Below are 14189 nucleotides of genomic sequence, written 5' to 3'. Positions count from 1 at the left end.
TATTGGTCCTCCTCTCACCACTGTCGATGGTGTCTAACCTTTTCAAAGGTCTGAATGAGATGCAAGATTGTCATTTTGAATGAGCAAGAACCGAGTACGTGTCACCTCAGCGACCGGTCTTATTCGGATTTGAATATGACCCTTTTGGAGACTTGCATTATATTCCTGTACCAGTATGTCATTCGAGTAAGTGTGACTTTAACTTGTGATGGTTCCAGGGTTGAGATGACGATCCCCACCCAGCACCCAGAAACCCAGTCCGCAAAGCGCTGACGTGAGATCACGGTCCGCCCGTCCCTGGTAAACTGGACGCGATCGACCAAAACTGGCAAATCCATTCCCCTGAATACCATCACCATTAAAAATCCATACCCCAGAGAAAGAATGACGAACGGTCCCAAATGACGTAGCACAACGACCCTAACCTGCATTCAGATCCTCCACCCCAACGCCGGCAACTCAGCCACTCCCAGCAACAACAACATACATACCTTCTCCACAACTGATAACGGTGGGAAGAATCTGACTCGCTGCTTATCCGTTCTAGTCCGCGACAAAAGCCAGTGTGTCCAATCAACTCTCACATTCGTTAGTCTAGCAACCCGATTCGCCGCATAGCACAGAAAGTCCAGCCGACTCTAACATCGCTGTCCCTACATCTACATACGTACCTACCTATCTAAGCATAAGCAACCTTCTCCCGCTGCCACGCGACGATTTAGCTTGCGTGTGCCGACCGCGCCGAACCACGGACTCTAGGGACCCATCCTCCCCTCCACACCCGCCAGGGGTCACCGCAAATCCTGAAACACACCCGCCCCACTTCCTCTAACTTTAATTCGATCCAGGGTTCGCCTCCACCCAAAGCCCACCCACCATCACGGTGGCGCCCAACGCATCCCGCGACGGTCTGAGACCCCTGCGCGCGACGGCGCCACGTCTCGACCGGTCCGCTGTGATCAGGGTTTTCGATCGTGGCCCATTCAGGCGGACGGTGAGGCGTAATGATGTACGTAGGCAGGCTGCCAGCATCTCGTGGCCTGAAGTCGGCGCTGTCGGGGTGGGAGGTGGTATGCACTGCCCTGGATGTTGAGCTGTCAGGGCACGTGCGAGATTTGTCTAGTTTCAAGACAGTTCTCGGGTATTCGCGATGAGAGGCACAAGGGTGTGTTAGGCGCCCAGCAGCGGGGTATGTACCGAGGGTTGAAAAGAGAGGGAAGGGCATAACTCGACCTTGTGAGGGAGATGAGCGGCGAGATCATGTGATGGGTTGCGAATTTGAGCCTGCGTTGGGAAATCGGGGACTGTCAGCGCAAGAGAGGGTAATTCGGGGAACAGTCAGCCAAGCTATGTCGGCCATCTCTTCATCTCCGTTCTCCGAGTAGCTCCTAGGTCAAACCATGGAACTCATCATGCCTACCTACCGCGCCATCAACTTTGGACCTATTCATAGCTCCCACGAGCGACGCGATCGATGCCGGACGTGACATATGACATGTGGAGCGCGGCAGCGTAGCCTGTGACGCTCTATCCCGTGGTTTGAGGAAGAAGCGTACCGTCGAGAGCGGGAGGAGTTGTTTCTAATTCGGGTTTCAATCGGGGTGGGGTATGGCATGAGGGGCATGTGGGTAAGATAAAAATGGGACCAGAAATCGTAAAGAGAGGATCGATGAGTTGAAGATTGGTACTGATGCTATTTCAGGGTACATATCCATGACGCCAAATCACGCTCTCTAACATGCGACTCCTCACAGCAGAATACCGCGTTGATGAACACGTCGAGCGACATGACCAAACTTTTTCACTGTCAAATCTAAGCCCCCTCTCATTTCTTATGTTCAGGTTGAATATCTCATAAAGGTTAGAGCACGTCTAACAGTGGCGAGTAAGAATACAGGAACTTATGGAGAGGCACTGAAATAAGGTAAAGGCGAAAGGAGAAAATCTTTATTCAAAGTCATGAGTTGACTTGTCTCCTTCTCGCTCATGTAAAGGCTAAGCAATCTTTGGAACCCTCCTTTCTTTTCGCCAAATACTACCTGGTATATCCTCGTCGGTACTCTCCTCGTCCGAGTTTTGATTGCCGAAGAGGGTCCTGGAACAGCAAACCGACGGCCGTTGGGAGCTCTCACGAGACCCACGTTTCTTTGACTTGGTAATAGCCGCTTCATCGAAATGATCTGGATGTTCGGCTTTCAGAACCGCGAGCGACAGGCCGTCGATTTTCTCCACAGCGCCCCTGAACGATTTCAACCTGAGGAGGTTGTCGAGCGCGATTGCTCTAGCAACCAAGTTTCGGAGCTGCGCGTCTGAGTCAGGAGTCGTGGTAAAGACGATCGGAACCACGTGGGGTAGCAGCTTGTATCCTCCATGGAACCTCATCGCCGCTTCGAACTTAGCCTTGGCAAGGTCTTTCATCTCTGAGATCTGGTACTTGTCGGCCATTGCGTACATCTGGGCATGAATCTCGAGAACTCCTCTAAGCCCCGGGTTGGTGCAGTAGTTATGAGACGCCTTGCCCCTAAAGACAGTGTATTCCCCGAAAGTCGAAATGCAGGGGCAATTCCCGGGCGCGTTGTCCATGCGATCATTCTTCTTGCCGGACTGATTTGGCCGACGGTTGTATGACGTGGGAAGATAGTCAAGATGGTAGAAGTAGTAGATCATTCTCTCCACCATCTCGGGATCCTCGACGGAAAGATCAATCTTTCCTTCCTCTGCTTCCTACGCAAGGTCAGTTATATGTTGTACCTTTCAAAAGCTTGTTTCATTCTTTTACGAACCTTGCCCGGAAAACGCAACGCTGCTGCGAAGTAGTCCGACCGAGGGCAGATCACCGCTTGGTGGACTGGGGAGGGATTGCTTCCGCAAATGATAGTCAGATCGGAGAAGAGATCTGACTTGTACAGCCTGCACGATCATAAGCCTTAGGTTCTAAGATGCATAGCTTCTTCAACTTACTTGCGGGGTCCGTTGCAGACGCCTTCAAAACTGTCGGTAGCCATGACTGGGCCAGCACGTAAAGGCTCGGGTAGGAAAGTGGTTTTGGTGACACGGTGGTGTTGAAGTGTTGTGCTTACAAAGCGGCGATTCGAGCCAACGTGCAAGGCGAAGTAGGTATTTATACGGGTGTGCTCTAGCCAATTCCGTCAGATTGATTACATTCACTCGCCGAAGCAGACACGTTCGCCTACATTTACGCCAAGGTTCGACTGACAAAGAGTAGTAACAACATCACTACAGCCGGTCGACTAGACACCTTAGAGATTGGTCTTGAGTTAGGTGATGCATTTGAAGAGGCTGCTAAGTGACGTGGAGAGGATTACTATAGAAATCAGAAGGAAGTATCCACGAAAAGGAAAACACATATATCAACTTAGCTGAAATTGGAAGGAACCGGGTATCCTTTCATGTAGGGCTTGATTGAAGCTAATATATCTTACAAGGTGGCTTGTTCCGTACATTCACCATGGTTTGCCTCACAGCTTGTCTTGTACCTTGTTTCGGGTCGATCTATCAGATTGTGGGGTCTTCAACTCCAACAAATTTCGCTCGCTCCTTTCCCAGTTTGCTCGGCTTCTCTTACAGCATTATTTTCCCATGGCCTTGGTTTCTATGACTTTCCCTGAAGATTACCCAGAAATACCCTTTTCCTTTGCCTCGTAACCAAAAACGCTCTCCTGTTTTGCGTGTCGCGTCGTCAGACTTCCCTCTCTACCTATTGCCGGGGGTTGGAATTGTCGACGTCATCCCAAAAGCTCAATACTAGTAGCCAGAGTTAATGAGAGTCGTCGAACAGTGGGAATTCAAAATCATATATAATGATTCTTTAAAGTTTCTCCTTTCTCTAAGCTCCACTTTGATAGTGCCCACTTATTTAGATTGACGCAGATTCATAGCCTTCAATATCGCATACGGGAAACCATCGGTCTTTCCCACGACGTCTTCAACGATGTCGAATGTGAGGTAGTCTTTGCTCACGATTTCTTCGACAATAAGATCTCGTAGGGCCAGGTCGGAATCGGGCGTCGTTCCAAAGACAACCGGGATAACATCAACCAACCCTGAGCAGCCTGAGGAGGAGCACTCCAGGAACGCTTCGAACTTGGCTCTGGCAGTGATCTTGAGATCCGAGCATCCGTACTTATCGCCCATCGCATACATCAAAGCGTGGATCTTGAGAACGTTCTCAGTGATATGGTTAATACAGAAGGTTCCACGCGCCCAGCCCAGGTCAATGTCACGTTCTTCGAGAGATGAGACACGGACACATTCCTGAGAGGTATTCTTTCTTTTGACTTGAGTACTTTTGGAGGGGGCTATTGGGCGATTTAGGGAGGTAATCTAGGTTATAGAAGAAGCAGATCATCCTCTCCACCATCTTAGGATCCTCGATAGAGAGATCGATCTCCACTTCTTCCGTTTCCTAATCCGAGGTTAGCCCTCCGCATCTCTGCTGGTCGCCTCTACTCGCTTCCACACTCTATTGCTAGACGTCTTTGCACAGCTTTTACTACTGCTTGGGGTGCTTCCAAGGACCTGGGGACCTCCAGCAACCTCGAAGGGATATAGAACTTCAAGCGGTGCGGCTCAAGCTGCTGGCTGAAAAAGGCTCTTGGTCGACTTTCATCCAACCGTGCCACTCCTAGAGTGGTTTCTGGCAACCAAAAGCTACGCTCGGACAGTGGTATACCCATGTGTGTAGACATATGCCCTAGTGCTGTATTCCATCTACCCGGCCCAGACCACGCAATGCCGTCGCAAAGAAGGCCGACCGCGGACAGATCACCGCCTTTTGAATCTTGTAGATACCATTCCTGCAAACGATCGTGAGGTCGGAGTAGTGTTCGGAGATGTATAACCTGGTAGTGTCAGCGCGCCTTCTACGTTCATGCGAAAGATATCTAGATATACCTGCGGCCACCCTTTCGGAAACCTTCAAGGGTTTCGCTACCCTTAGCCGCCATGATCAGAGGACTTGAGTTTGGAAGCCTGTAGTGGACTAAGCTCGGATATGTGGTTGGTTTGTAGACGCGCACACTCAGAGGTAAATAAAGGTGATCTTTAGCCATTTCCGTTTCCTATCCTACATTCACCGGAGCAAGCACATGCACCTGCGTCATTGATTCCACGGGCCGACTTACGTGCTGTAGACTGTTAGGTTCGTCTGAGCCTTCTCTAGAAGTATTGAAAGTTACACAGCTTTCGACAAAGCCCTGTCCACAAAGTCTATTTGATGCTCAAGTGTTCTATAGTCCATACACGCCCCGAGTGAAGAAGTACACAGCTTTCTTCTTTGGCGCCACCTGATCTCGTTCACCCCTCTTGGAGTTAGGTTTTGCCGTGGGCCGTCATGGCTTCATCTTCCATACCTCGGTTTCAAACTGCTTGACCAAGTTCAGACTGAAATCGTCGTCCTGGGGCAGAATCTGCGTAGCATATACCCATGCAAGTCCTAATTCCCTATTGATCGCCCAGACTAAATTCGGCATCCCACTCCAACATAACGTTCCTTTCGGCTTGTAGTAGACGTCCGTTTTGATCTCTTCAGTTGTTACGACACCACCAAGTCCCCAATTTAGCTTCGGTCGCATCCATTCGTGGACCGTCCCACCCACGAGACTACGACTTGTGAAGCCCGCTTGTTTGAACTCCCCCTCATGTGACTTACTCCCTACTTCAAATTGGGGCGTAAACATCATGTCGACAGTCTCTTTCTTCAACAAAGCCGGTGACTCTTTCAGAAGATCTGCCAGAACACGAGTGTAGTCCGGGACTGAAGTGTGTAAGCCAGACCCTCCTAGCTCATCGACCAGGGGCTTTTCTGATATGAAATTTGTTGGCCCCGGTACCAGTTTCCCGTCTGGCGCTCTCAAAGATATCGGCATCAATCTCTCTGCCACTGCCGGCTTCTTGTCCAATCGCCAAGTTGTCGAATCCATTCCCAAAGGCTTGAAAATATTTTCGTCGCAATACTCCTCGAGTGTGGTCTTGTTAAGCCTACCGACCAAGAATCCGGCCCAATCAACTGACGTCCCGTAAGACCATCCCTCTCCGGCCTCGAAGAGTCTCGGAAAAGTGAACGCCTTCAGGATATCCGGCTTCACCGCCATCGATTCTTCCCCGCGCGAAGCGCGCCAGGCCATAACGGAGGGGTCCATGATGTCGTAGCAAACGCCGCTCGCGTGGGTCAGTAGATGCCTCAAAGTAATCTTTCTCGTGGCTGCTTTCAACTTAAACGGGTGCTCGTCATCTTCGGCTGGTTCGATCAATGGCAAAGCATCAAGTTCGGGCAGCAGCTTGTCGGTTGGCTCGTCGAGCGTGATCTGGCCTCTTTCTACGCATTGGAGCGCGGCAATGGTGGTGATAAGCTTGGTGAGGGACGCGACGCTGAAAGTGGTGTTGAATTGGATTGGAGCAGCGTCTTCCTCCACGGAAAGGTAACCGGCTGCCTTCTTGAAGATGTAGTCTCCTGTAATGTATTTTAGCACCTCCATCGACCAGGGGTCTGGGTAGACTGCTGTACTGTCCTTATTCACCACCGCCACGACCACACCGGGTACTCCATTGGACCCTTTAGCAGTCGCCTTTTCAAGATTAAGTTTTGCAGGCGGATCCATATCAATAGTTTCCAGCTGAAAGTCGTCCTTGTATTTTCAGAGATCGGCAAACGAAAAGTTGGTGGTAAATTTCCTATATGTTCGATTTCCTGGAAGAGCAGATCCCATCTTTATACACAAATTATCATAGATGAGTCATCACACCACCTACAACTTTCAATTGCCCGAAGACCATTTGTCTTACCTATAGTTCAGGCCACCGTGGTTCCCTTGGTATGTATAGGCTAGCGCTGCGGAGCTGGTATGCGGCATTCCGCAGGATGATCGCCGCTCCTCCGCAGCTTACTATATCGAGACCACTAACAATATACATAAGACCCAGGAGCCTATCTCCTATGCTCGCCGATAAAGCGTAGCGCAGTAACAGATTTGAAACCTTGTACTATCTCGTCTATAACCCACTGACATTACCTATCTCTCGTCGTCTACATGCATCGTCGGATGCAGGTTATCGAAACTACCAATTTCCTCCTCAAAAGTAGCAAAAGCTCCATACAACGCCGCTGGCTTCGGCGTCCCAAACGGAAATGGTGCGTCCGGATCGTCATCGTCTAATGCCAAATTCCCCGTCTCTGTATCTCCGTCCCCAATCCAATGGTTCCGCAGACTCGTGATATGCATACTCTATCTTTGGGTCGCTCTTCTTCTGCCTACCCCTTCGTTGATCCTCTCACGCAAGCCATCCTCAAGTTTCTTCCTCTCCTCTCTCCGCTTCATCATCGCTGGTACAATTTCTATGCCAAACAGTAGCACCATGCCACCTATACGACTATACGCTTAGTTCCACTTCGGATTCAACTGCGGTGCGCAGGGCTAAACCAGAAAGACTCAGAAAAGTCTTTAAACCACTCGAAGAGAGACACTAGAGCAAATGTAACTGTCCAAAATGGCAGAATAATAAGTTTCATCAACACGAGCCCCAGCGACAAGAAACACCACGAATGGGAGTGCATGAGCATATAGCGTATATATTCAGACCCTTTTTGAAGTCCTGGAAAATGGGAGGATATAAGCGTATAGTGTATATAACCCACTTTGAAGTCCTAAACAATGGGAGGGTATAAGCGTATGGCGTAAAGCGTATATGTCCAGACCACTTTGAAGTCCTGAAAAGTGGGAACAGGGTCAAGAGTACAACGTCCACTACTCCGATAGTGAGGTAATCATTGAATAGAGTCTTCGGATAATGTGGAACCCGATCTACAAGCTCCTGGATCCGTATGTAATAGTCATGTGCAATCCGCAGTAGCGCTTAAGAGACATGTTCACATTGAATCGGAAGAAGGCAGCGTACGTCGCATGCTAGGAATAGACTTCTTGGAGTTTAATAGGCTGTTGAAGGACGGGAAATAGAATCGAATTGCTCAGTAGGAACATGGCCGGTGTGCATAGGCTAACGCAAGACAGAACGGCGAGCGTAAGCAATATCAATACCCGACTCTGAGATCTCAGGCTGATGGGTCGATCACCCCGTCGTTTTGGCCCCCGAGGACGCATCCAAAAATTCAAGATACTGCGCCGTGAAATCTTTGACACCCTCTTCATAGGGTTTAAACTTCATCCCAAACACCCTCTCTGTCTCGCTCGCATCTAACAAGACCCTTTGACTATCATGGAATCCAGTGCAGGGTAAAGTACCATCTGCCACACGCTCTGGAAAGTACTTCTTCACCACATCCAACGCATCTGCTATCTTGGGCTCCCCGGGAGGTCCTGAGCTGATCGCATACGCCCTATTCCCCGGAATACTTAGATCCGTTGCTGCCTTGAGATGTACAGCAGCTACGTCGTCGACATGGCACACCACCGACGGCCCAATATTCGTCTTATTTCCAAGCACTTGCCCAAAAGCTAGCCTGTTAGAGCCACTCAGAACAGTTTCCACTGAGTCTGCCGTCTCGTTGCGCCCAAAGACGAATCCTGGTATCAGCGTCACGACATCGAAATGCGGCTTTTCCTTCTCAATGAAATCTTCAGTCGCCGCCAGCGCGGCGACTTTGGATGCGCTGTAGGCCTGGGAATCGCCGTCTGGGTACTCGGTTTCGAAAGGTGCGCGGTCGTTTGCGGTGTAAACTTTGTCCGTCGACTCGCGGAAGAAGTATTTCCATTCCACGACGGCGGCTCCTGATGAGGTAATGACAACGCGTTTGACAGATGGGGTCTTGATCGCCGAGTAGAGCAGCGAAGTCGTGCCCATCCGTGCGGGTTTTATGAGTTTCGCATTGAATTCTTCCGGTGCGAGGCCTTGTCCTGGGAGCGTACTAGCAGTATGACTGTGCAGTAGTCCTTATCAGCAATCTGATCGCGATATAGAGCATCGGGCATGGACTTACATGACAAATGTTACGCTTTTGAGTACCTCATCGAAGGCACCATCCACCGTGATGTCTTCTATTACTGGTGTCTCAAGTCGCGCGCCAGCGGCGAAGCTGGCAATAAACTTGTTCGATCGGAGATGATGTCCTTTCGCTTCTGATCGCACTGGTGCACGGACATGATATCCGGCATTCAGAGCGAGGCCGAGAATCTTTATGCCTATGAAGCCGGTAGTCCCGGTGATGAGAATGAGTTCTGAGGCCATGATGAGCGGCAAGGTAGCAATGGCCAGAAATAAAGTTGACGAGGGTTGACTGGAATAGTAGAGTTGGTGAGTTTAAGTCTTGAAAGGAGCTCTTAGGTGATGGACACCTCATATACGACTATATCTGACATGGATGCGGTGTACGAAGTGACATATTAGGCTCTAAACTAGCTTCCTTGGGACAATGCTGGAGGCCTGGTGGTACGGGGGAAGTCTCGACAATGCCTCGGGGCAAGTCGGCGGAGTCCCGCAAGCCAATGCTCCGATCCCAACCTATCAGCTGTTAGCAAAGGACTTCAATTGCAGAGCACTTATGCCTAAGAGGCTAAATGAACCGTACTCCTTGTCCTAATGGTTAGACCTATACGCTCGTTATACGCGACCCCTATCAATCCAAGGTAGGTATACCCACGGTAGAATGGCTGACACCACACAGCTTACGCTCCACACCCGAGATTCACCTACTAACGAACATTGGTTTGATGGGGCGACCCGCTAGCCCCAATTTCTCTAAGCGTAACCAAATCTGCACGCAAAACCCTCACCAATTCTCGTTAGTAGGTGAATCTCGGATGTGGGTGGACGACGTTAGCTGGCTTTGCTTACTGTGATACTGCGCGTGAGGCACATTTATGGAGCCAACCCCCCAAGGCCAAATATCTTGATACAGTCGTTAAACTCTTACATCATATCTTCGTTCACGATTGTTTTTAGTTGAATGCCTGCACGTAACTGCGAGAAAGGTTTCCGTAAGCGTATGTTGTCACTTTGTTCACAACCGCTGACATTATAGCAGCATGTAGATTTATCAGACAGACAGTGTCCAAACCCAATGTCAATATCGACTGCGATGAGGAGCCCATCTGACTTATGCCTAATGTGGAATCCACCAGTATCAGTCAGGCCAGGATTTTGGGGAATGCAGGGAGCCAAGAGTATGGTGTAAAGATTATTAAACCTGAGCATTAGCTAAGTTACCAGACGAGGCATTAGTTGGAAGCCCCGGGGAGCCCGGGCGCTCTTAGCGGGTGAGGAACGTCAAGTGACCCAGATCGATCGCGTCGTCGGCCAAGTGCTTATAGCTACTAAATACGAGATGGATGGTGAGGCTAGTTGGGAGGAGTAGGTGATGGAGGCATATTGTGGAATCAAAGCCAGTTGGCAAGTTCATTGCTGTAATATCGATGTCAGACTATCAAGACCCATGGCCTCCGAATTTCAATGGTTCCCCCAGATCCCCGTTCGAGTTCCTTTGCGTGAACTCGATGTCTTTGGCGGTCACAGGCTGGCTAGGCCGGCCGGCTTTCAAATCAGCTTGTCGTTGTTTGATCAAGTCTAGCATCGTCTTAGCGCCCAATGCAGTCTTCCTTCCAGGATGCGGTCTAAAGGACTGGATCAAACTTGAGTCACTGACGCGCCCCAGGTCCAGGTCCATGCGGTGTGGTATTTCCCGCCAACTCCAGAGAGTGCTTAGAGCCGAATCGTCACGGCGCGTTGGAGAACTTTGGGGTTGAGGAGTGGCTTCATCATCTGTTGGAGGGCCAAGCGTGTCTGGTCGGTTGTTTTCGCGTTTCTGTCGACTCTTCGTTCGTAGAAGCCGTAGCTTGGGATCAATGCATGGTCTTTCTATCGCCGAGTCGTAGCACGACGCCGTGTGGCGCAATTTCTCACCAAGAGCATCATTTCTATCGATAGCTCCAGTCGCACAAGCAACTTGGAGAAGCTCCTCTAGTTCCGCAGAGATGTCTGAGATCACTCGTAGGAGCTCGTCGCATCTTTGTTCTTGGGAAGCTGTGGCTCGCTCTTTTCGTTCCCGGTATGTTTTCTGCGCACTTCGAATCTGGGCCCGGCGTTTCTGATCTAGGTGTCATTAAATTATCTTGGGACGGTAACCTTCTCGTCAACAAAACTTAAGCATCTTACCTCTCTAGCCGCGTCATCGTTGTTTCGTGATTTTCGCGGTCTACCTCTCCCTTTCGGTTTCTCCACCGGTTCACTCGAGGCTTCCGGACCGGGCTGCGGCTGCGGCTCCAATGTCGTCCCAAAGGCCTTGTCGATGGGTTCAAACCAGTGGCCGTAACCAAACAAGGAGCCGTCAAGCACCTTTTCCACCCCTGATTTGTCGGCGCTCATGGTATTCTACTAAAAATAAAGACAATGTCGTTTAAAATGTGCAAGATCGAAAAGATAAGATTCCCAAATATCGGCACTTGGTTCCTTACGGATAGTGAGACAGTGGAATTAAGAGAGGCCTGCATTGATAACTAGGGGATGCATGATCAATAATCAGTTTGTATCAGCCGAGGACGTTGATTCGGACTGCGGAGAAAGCCAGTCGCCGCTATCACGTGATGGGTTACCCAAATAGGAAGGCTCTGAGATTCGCAAAAGTGTCGAGCGCAAAGACGAACTTTGAACGGTTCAAAGTTCAACTTTCGACCAGAGACAAACTTTCGACCGTCGAAAGTTCAACTTTCAACCAGGTCGCGTGCAAGAATTACCTGAAAAGGAAGCTCTGAGGTCAAAAGTGTCAAGCACAAAGACGAACTTTCAACCGACGAGTTTGAAGAATCGACCAGATTTTGAAATTTCAACAGGTCACGCGTAGAGGTCAAAATCCACCAGGTCACGTGCTTGAATTACTATGCGAAAGTAATAGAAAGGATATAAGACCATAGTGTCCAAAGAGCGTTGATATAATTAGCTATAGTAACACGTCATAAGTCTGTGCATACATGTTTACCGCCGCTTGGGGTATACCCCCATTGAATTTCAAAACCCTAGGCACGATGTCAAGTTTGTAGTAGTAAGAACTAGACTGCCTCTTGACTGATTGACTACTTCCTAGCTGGCCTCCTCCTCACAGTGGTGTCAAGTGAGCAAGATTATAGCCAAGCAGTGATCAATTCGTGTGCCTAGACTTAAGGCCTAGTACTGTAGCGTTAACTACCTAACGTCCTCACAACTCCTTCATCGTCTTTATAAATATCCCCTTCGTAAACTCCTATAAGGAAGTCGAACTATGCGCATCCCACGCTACAACCGTCCACCACGTGCTCTTCACCCTCTGCAACGCCACACTCCTCTCATAGAGCCGGCCCTTGATCGCCTCCGCACTGACCGCGAGGCCACGAATTACTCTGACGGGAGTTAGATGCCGCATAGCTGCATGGTTGAGATCTCCAGCTTCAAGTTAGTAAGTTCAGTGATACTTAGATCGGTTCGAGATCCGGGAGCATACCGGCATCTTGAGTCGATTTGCATTAGAGCGCGTTGGAGAGGCTCAGAGTAAACATGTTTGCTCTGGCAGTACTGCTTTGTCCCGCTAGTTTCCCCTTCATGGCTCGGATACCTATATACCCATATGGACGATTGGTGCTAAATGAAAGAATAAACGGCAATGATGCTTTTTAAACTCAATATATTGTTCTTGAAATTAACCCAGTTTAATTACATGGTGTGGGGAATTACTTGTTTGAAGCGTGGCAAAGGATAGTACATGGAATAGTGTTCAAGATTATCGATAGTCTTGTTGAATCCAAGACACTTGGGCTCGTTACACAGGGCGGTAGTGACCTGATGGCAACGCAGCCGGCCCTCATCACAAGGGATATTACTGAAACTCAATGACCCGTTTCAATACCCGCCGGGTAGCATCCGGTCGGGAGCGATGAACCAAAATGGAAGAGAAGAGCTCGCAATGACATTTATCAACTCCGCACATCTTCTATCGTCGCAGTTCGGTCACTAGAAGCAAGTAGTCCACATCAGCAAATACGCAATCATAAACATCCGCACTGTCGTAGCACATACCTCTCCTCCCGATTCCCCGTATTAACCGTCCCCGCCTGCTCAATCATCATCACACTCGCCTCCTCCTCAGCCTCAGGCAGATGCTGCACGCCCTTCGGAACAACCCACATCTCGCCCTTCACCAAAACCACTTTCTTCTCCGAGCTCTCGTCGTCATTCCGCTCTCGATAGTTCAGAGTGAGAGGGCCGCCGTCAACAATATAAAACAATTCATCCGTGTCGGGATGCGCGTGCCAGATGAACTTGCCCTGGATCTTGGCGATGCGGATTTCGGTGGTGCTGTTGACGCAGGCGACCATTTTGGGCTGCCAGGGCGCGGTGATGCGGGAGAAGACGGCGGGGATGGAGAGTTTTGAGGGGGTTGAGGTCATTTTGAAGGTGTTGATGGGGAGTGACGATCTGATTTGTTATGGATGATGGAGACGAGTTTTGCTTCATTGACCAAGACTTACGCTCACGCGGCCTAGGTGCCTTTTTATACTCTATATTCGACTCGAGACGTTTCCATTTTTGGTCTGCTGTTAGAAGACATGTCAGCGATAGGGCGTGCCTAGCTTTATTTGGGATACAGTGGGCGTGGAGCAGAACAATAAGAAGCGAGCAGCGAGATGCTAGGGCGCAGTTCGGTCGGTTTAAAGAACATCCACGCTAAGCCGTTCCAGACACTAGCTAAGTATCAGGCGCACAAGGGTATGCTCTTTCTCTACTGGATAGAAAAGCGATCGTAGTGAATTTTGTCATTGATCTTACATAAATGCGTAGATATGGACGTCGCGCTCTCAGATTCAAGTTTTGGGCCAGTCCCTCTCATCACTGATCGTCCCGCTCCACCTCAAATAACAGGTACATTAACCCAAAATCTAGTATCATCCGTCAAGTACGCTAAACTACTCTGTATCTGCTGCTGAATCCATAAAGCCGCGCTCTTACAGTCTATATTCCCATCGTATTAGTCTGCTCCCCAATCTACCTCGATAAGTCGCCAACTCACTCTGAATATCCTGCGTATGCGGTATTCGGGTTCTCGAGCCCAGCAGCACCATTACGATGTCAAGCAATCCATTTGTCGGAGCCATAGTAGGACTCGCAAGCGATGTCTGGATGCACATGTTCTCTTATTGAGCATAGATGATGACGTTGGGGGTTCGCCTAACGACTATACATATAGGTCGTTC

General features: G+C 49.6%; 8 protein-coding genes across 8 annotated transcripts; all 8 read right to left on the bottom strand.

The window, feature by feature from the left end:
* Window positions 1–30: 30 nt before the first annotated feature.
* BDZ99DRAFT_77558 (uncharacterized protein) lies at window positions 31–539 on the bottom strand. The gene has a single exon (XM_033728893.1). It carries the CDS (start codon window positions 429–431, stop codon window positions 120–122), a length of 312 nt encoding a protein of 103 aa, XP_033574242.1. The 5' UTR covers window positions 432–539; the 3' UTR covers window positions 31–119.
* Window positions 530–1742, bottom strand: BDZ99DRAFT_77320 (uncharacterized protein). The gene is made up of 4 exons (XM_033728892.1): window positions 1425–1742; window positions 1229–1284; window positions 660–1082; window positions 530–588 (listed from the first exon to the last, which is right to left on the bottom strand). Exons 1-3 carry the CDS (start codon window positions 1488–1490, stop codon window positions 719–721), a joined length of 486 nt encoding a protein of 161 aa, XP_033574241.1. The 5' UTR covers window positions 1491–1742; the 3' UTR covers window positions 530–588; window positions 660–718.
* A 454-nt stretch (window positions 1743–2196) lies between these two features.
* BDZ99DRAFT_368734 (uncharacterized protein) lies at window positions 2197–2912 on the bottom strand (the record flags this gene model as incomplete). The annotated part of the gene is made up of 3 exons (XM_033714782.1): window positions 2197–2479; window positions 2606–2724; window positions 2784–2912. Coding segments are annotated over 3 exons (531 nt in total), but the record flags the coding sequence as incomplete, so codon positions are not given.
* A 961-nt stretch (window positions 2913–3873) lies between these two features.
* Window positions 3874–5054, bottom strand: BDZ99DRAFT_573142 (uncharacterized protein; the record flags this gene model as incomplete). Its single annotated transcript, XM_033728259.1, has 4 exons — window positions 4915–5054; window positions 4736–4862; window positions 4300–4426; window positions 3874–4247 (listed from the first exon to the last, which is right to left on the bottom strand). Exons 1-4 carry the CDS (start codon window positions 4965–4967, stop codon window positions 3874–3876), a joined length of 681 nt encoding a protein of 226 aa, XP_033574239.1. The 5' UTR covers window positions 4968–5054.
* A 212-nt stretch (window positions 5055–5266) lies between these two features.
* Window positions 5267–6497, bottom strand: BDZ99DRAFT_447624 (beta-lactamase/transpeptidase-like protein; the record flags this gene model as incomplete). Its single annotated transcript, XM_033718022.1, has 1 exon — window positions 5267–6497. One exon carries the CDS (start codon window positions 6495–6497, stop codon window positions 5352–5354), a length of 1146 nt encoding a protein of 381 aa, XP_033574238.1. The 3' UTR covers window positions 5267–5351.
* A 1397-nt stretch (window positions 6498–7894) lies between these two features.
* On the bottom strand, window positions 7895–9278 carry BDZ99DRAFT_447622 (NAD(P)-binding protein). Its single transcript, XM_033718021.1, has 2 exons — window positions 8954–9278; window positions 7895–8893 (listed from the first exon to the last, which is right to left on the bottom strand). The coding sequence occupies exons 1-2, from the start codon at window positions 9199–9201 to the stop codon at window positions 8086–8088; spliced, it is 1056 nt and encodes a 351-aa protein (XP_033574237.1). The 5' UTR covers window positions 9202–9278; the 3' UTR covers window positions 7895–8085.
* A 1007-nt stretch (window positions 9279–10285) lies between these two features.
* BDZ99DRAFT_500521 (uncharacterized protein) lies at window positions 10286–11483 on the bottom strand. Its single transcript, XM_033723725.1, has 2 exons — window positions 11125–11483; window positions 10286–11056 (listed from the first exon to the last, which is right to left on the bottom strand). The coding sequence occupies exons 1-2, from the start codon at window positions 11332–11334 to the stop codon at window positions 10397–10399; spliced, it is 870 nt and encodes a 289-aa protein (XP_033574236.1). The 5' UTR covers window positions 11335–11483; the 3' UTR covers window positions 10286–10396.
* A 1122-nt stretch (window positions 11484–12605) lies between these two features.
* Window positions 12606–13480, bottom strand: BDZ99DRAFT_465185 (uncharacterized protein). Its single transcript, XM_033720493.1, has 2 exons — window positions 13015–13480; window positions 12606–12948 (listed from the first exon to the last, which is right to left on the bottom strand). The coding sequence occupies exons 1-2, from the start codon at window positions 13383–13385 to the stop codon at window positions 12912–12914; spliced, it is 408 nt and encodes a 135-aa protein (XP_033574235.1). The 5' UTR covers window positions 13386–13480; the 3' UTR covers window positions 12606–12911.
* Between the last annotated feature and the right edge of the window lie 709 nt (window positions 13481–14189).

The sequence above is a fragment of the Mytilinidion resinicola genome (genome assembly GCF_010093595.1).
Source record: "Mytilinidion resinicola strain CBS 304.34 unplaced genomic scaffold BDZ99scaffold_14, whole genome shotgun sequence".
Taxonomy (NCBI): Eukaryota; Fungi; Ascomycota; class Dothideomycetes; order Mytilinidiales; family Mytilinidiaceae; genus Mytilinidion; species Mytilinidion resinicola.
Note: the sequence above shows the minus strand (reverse complement) of the source record. Positions and strands in the feature narration are given on the sequence as shown.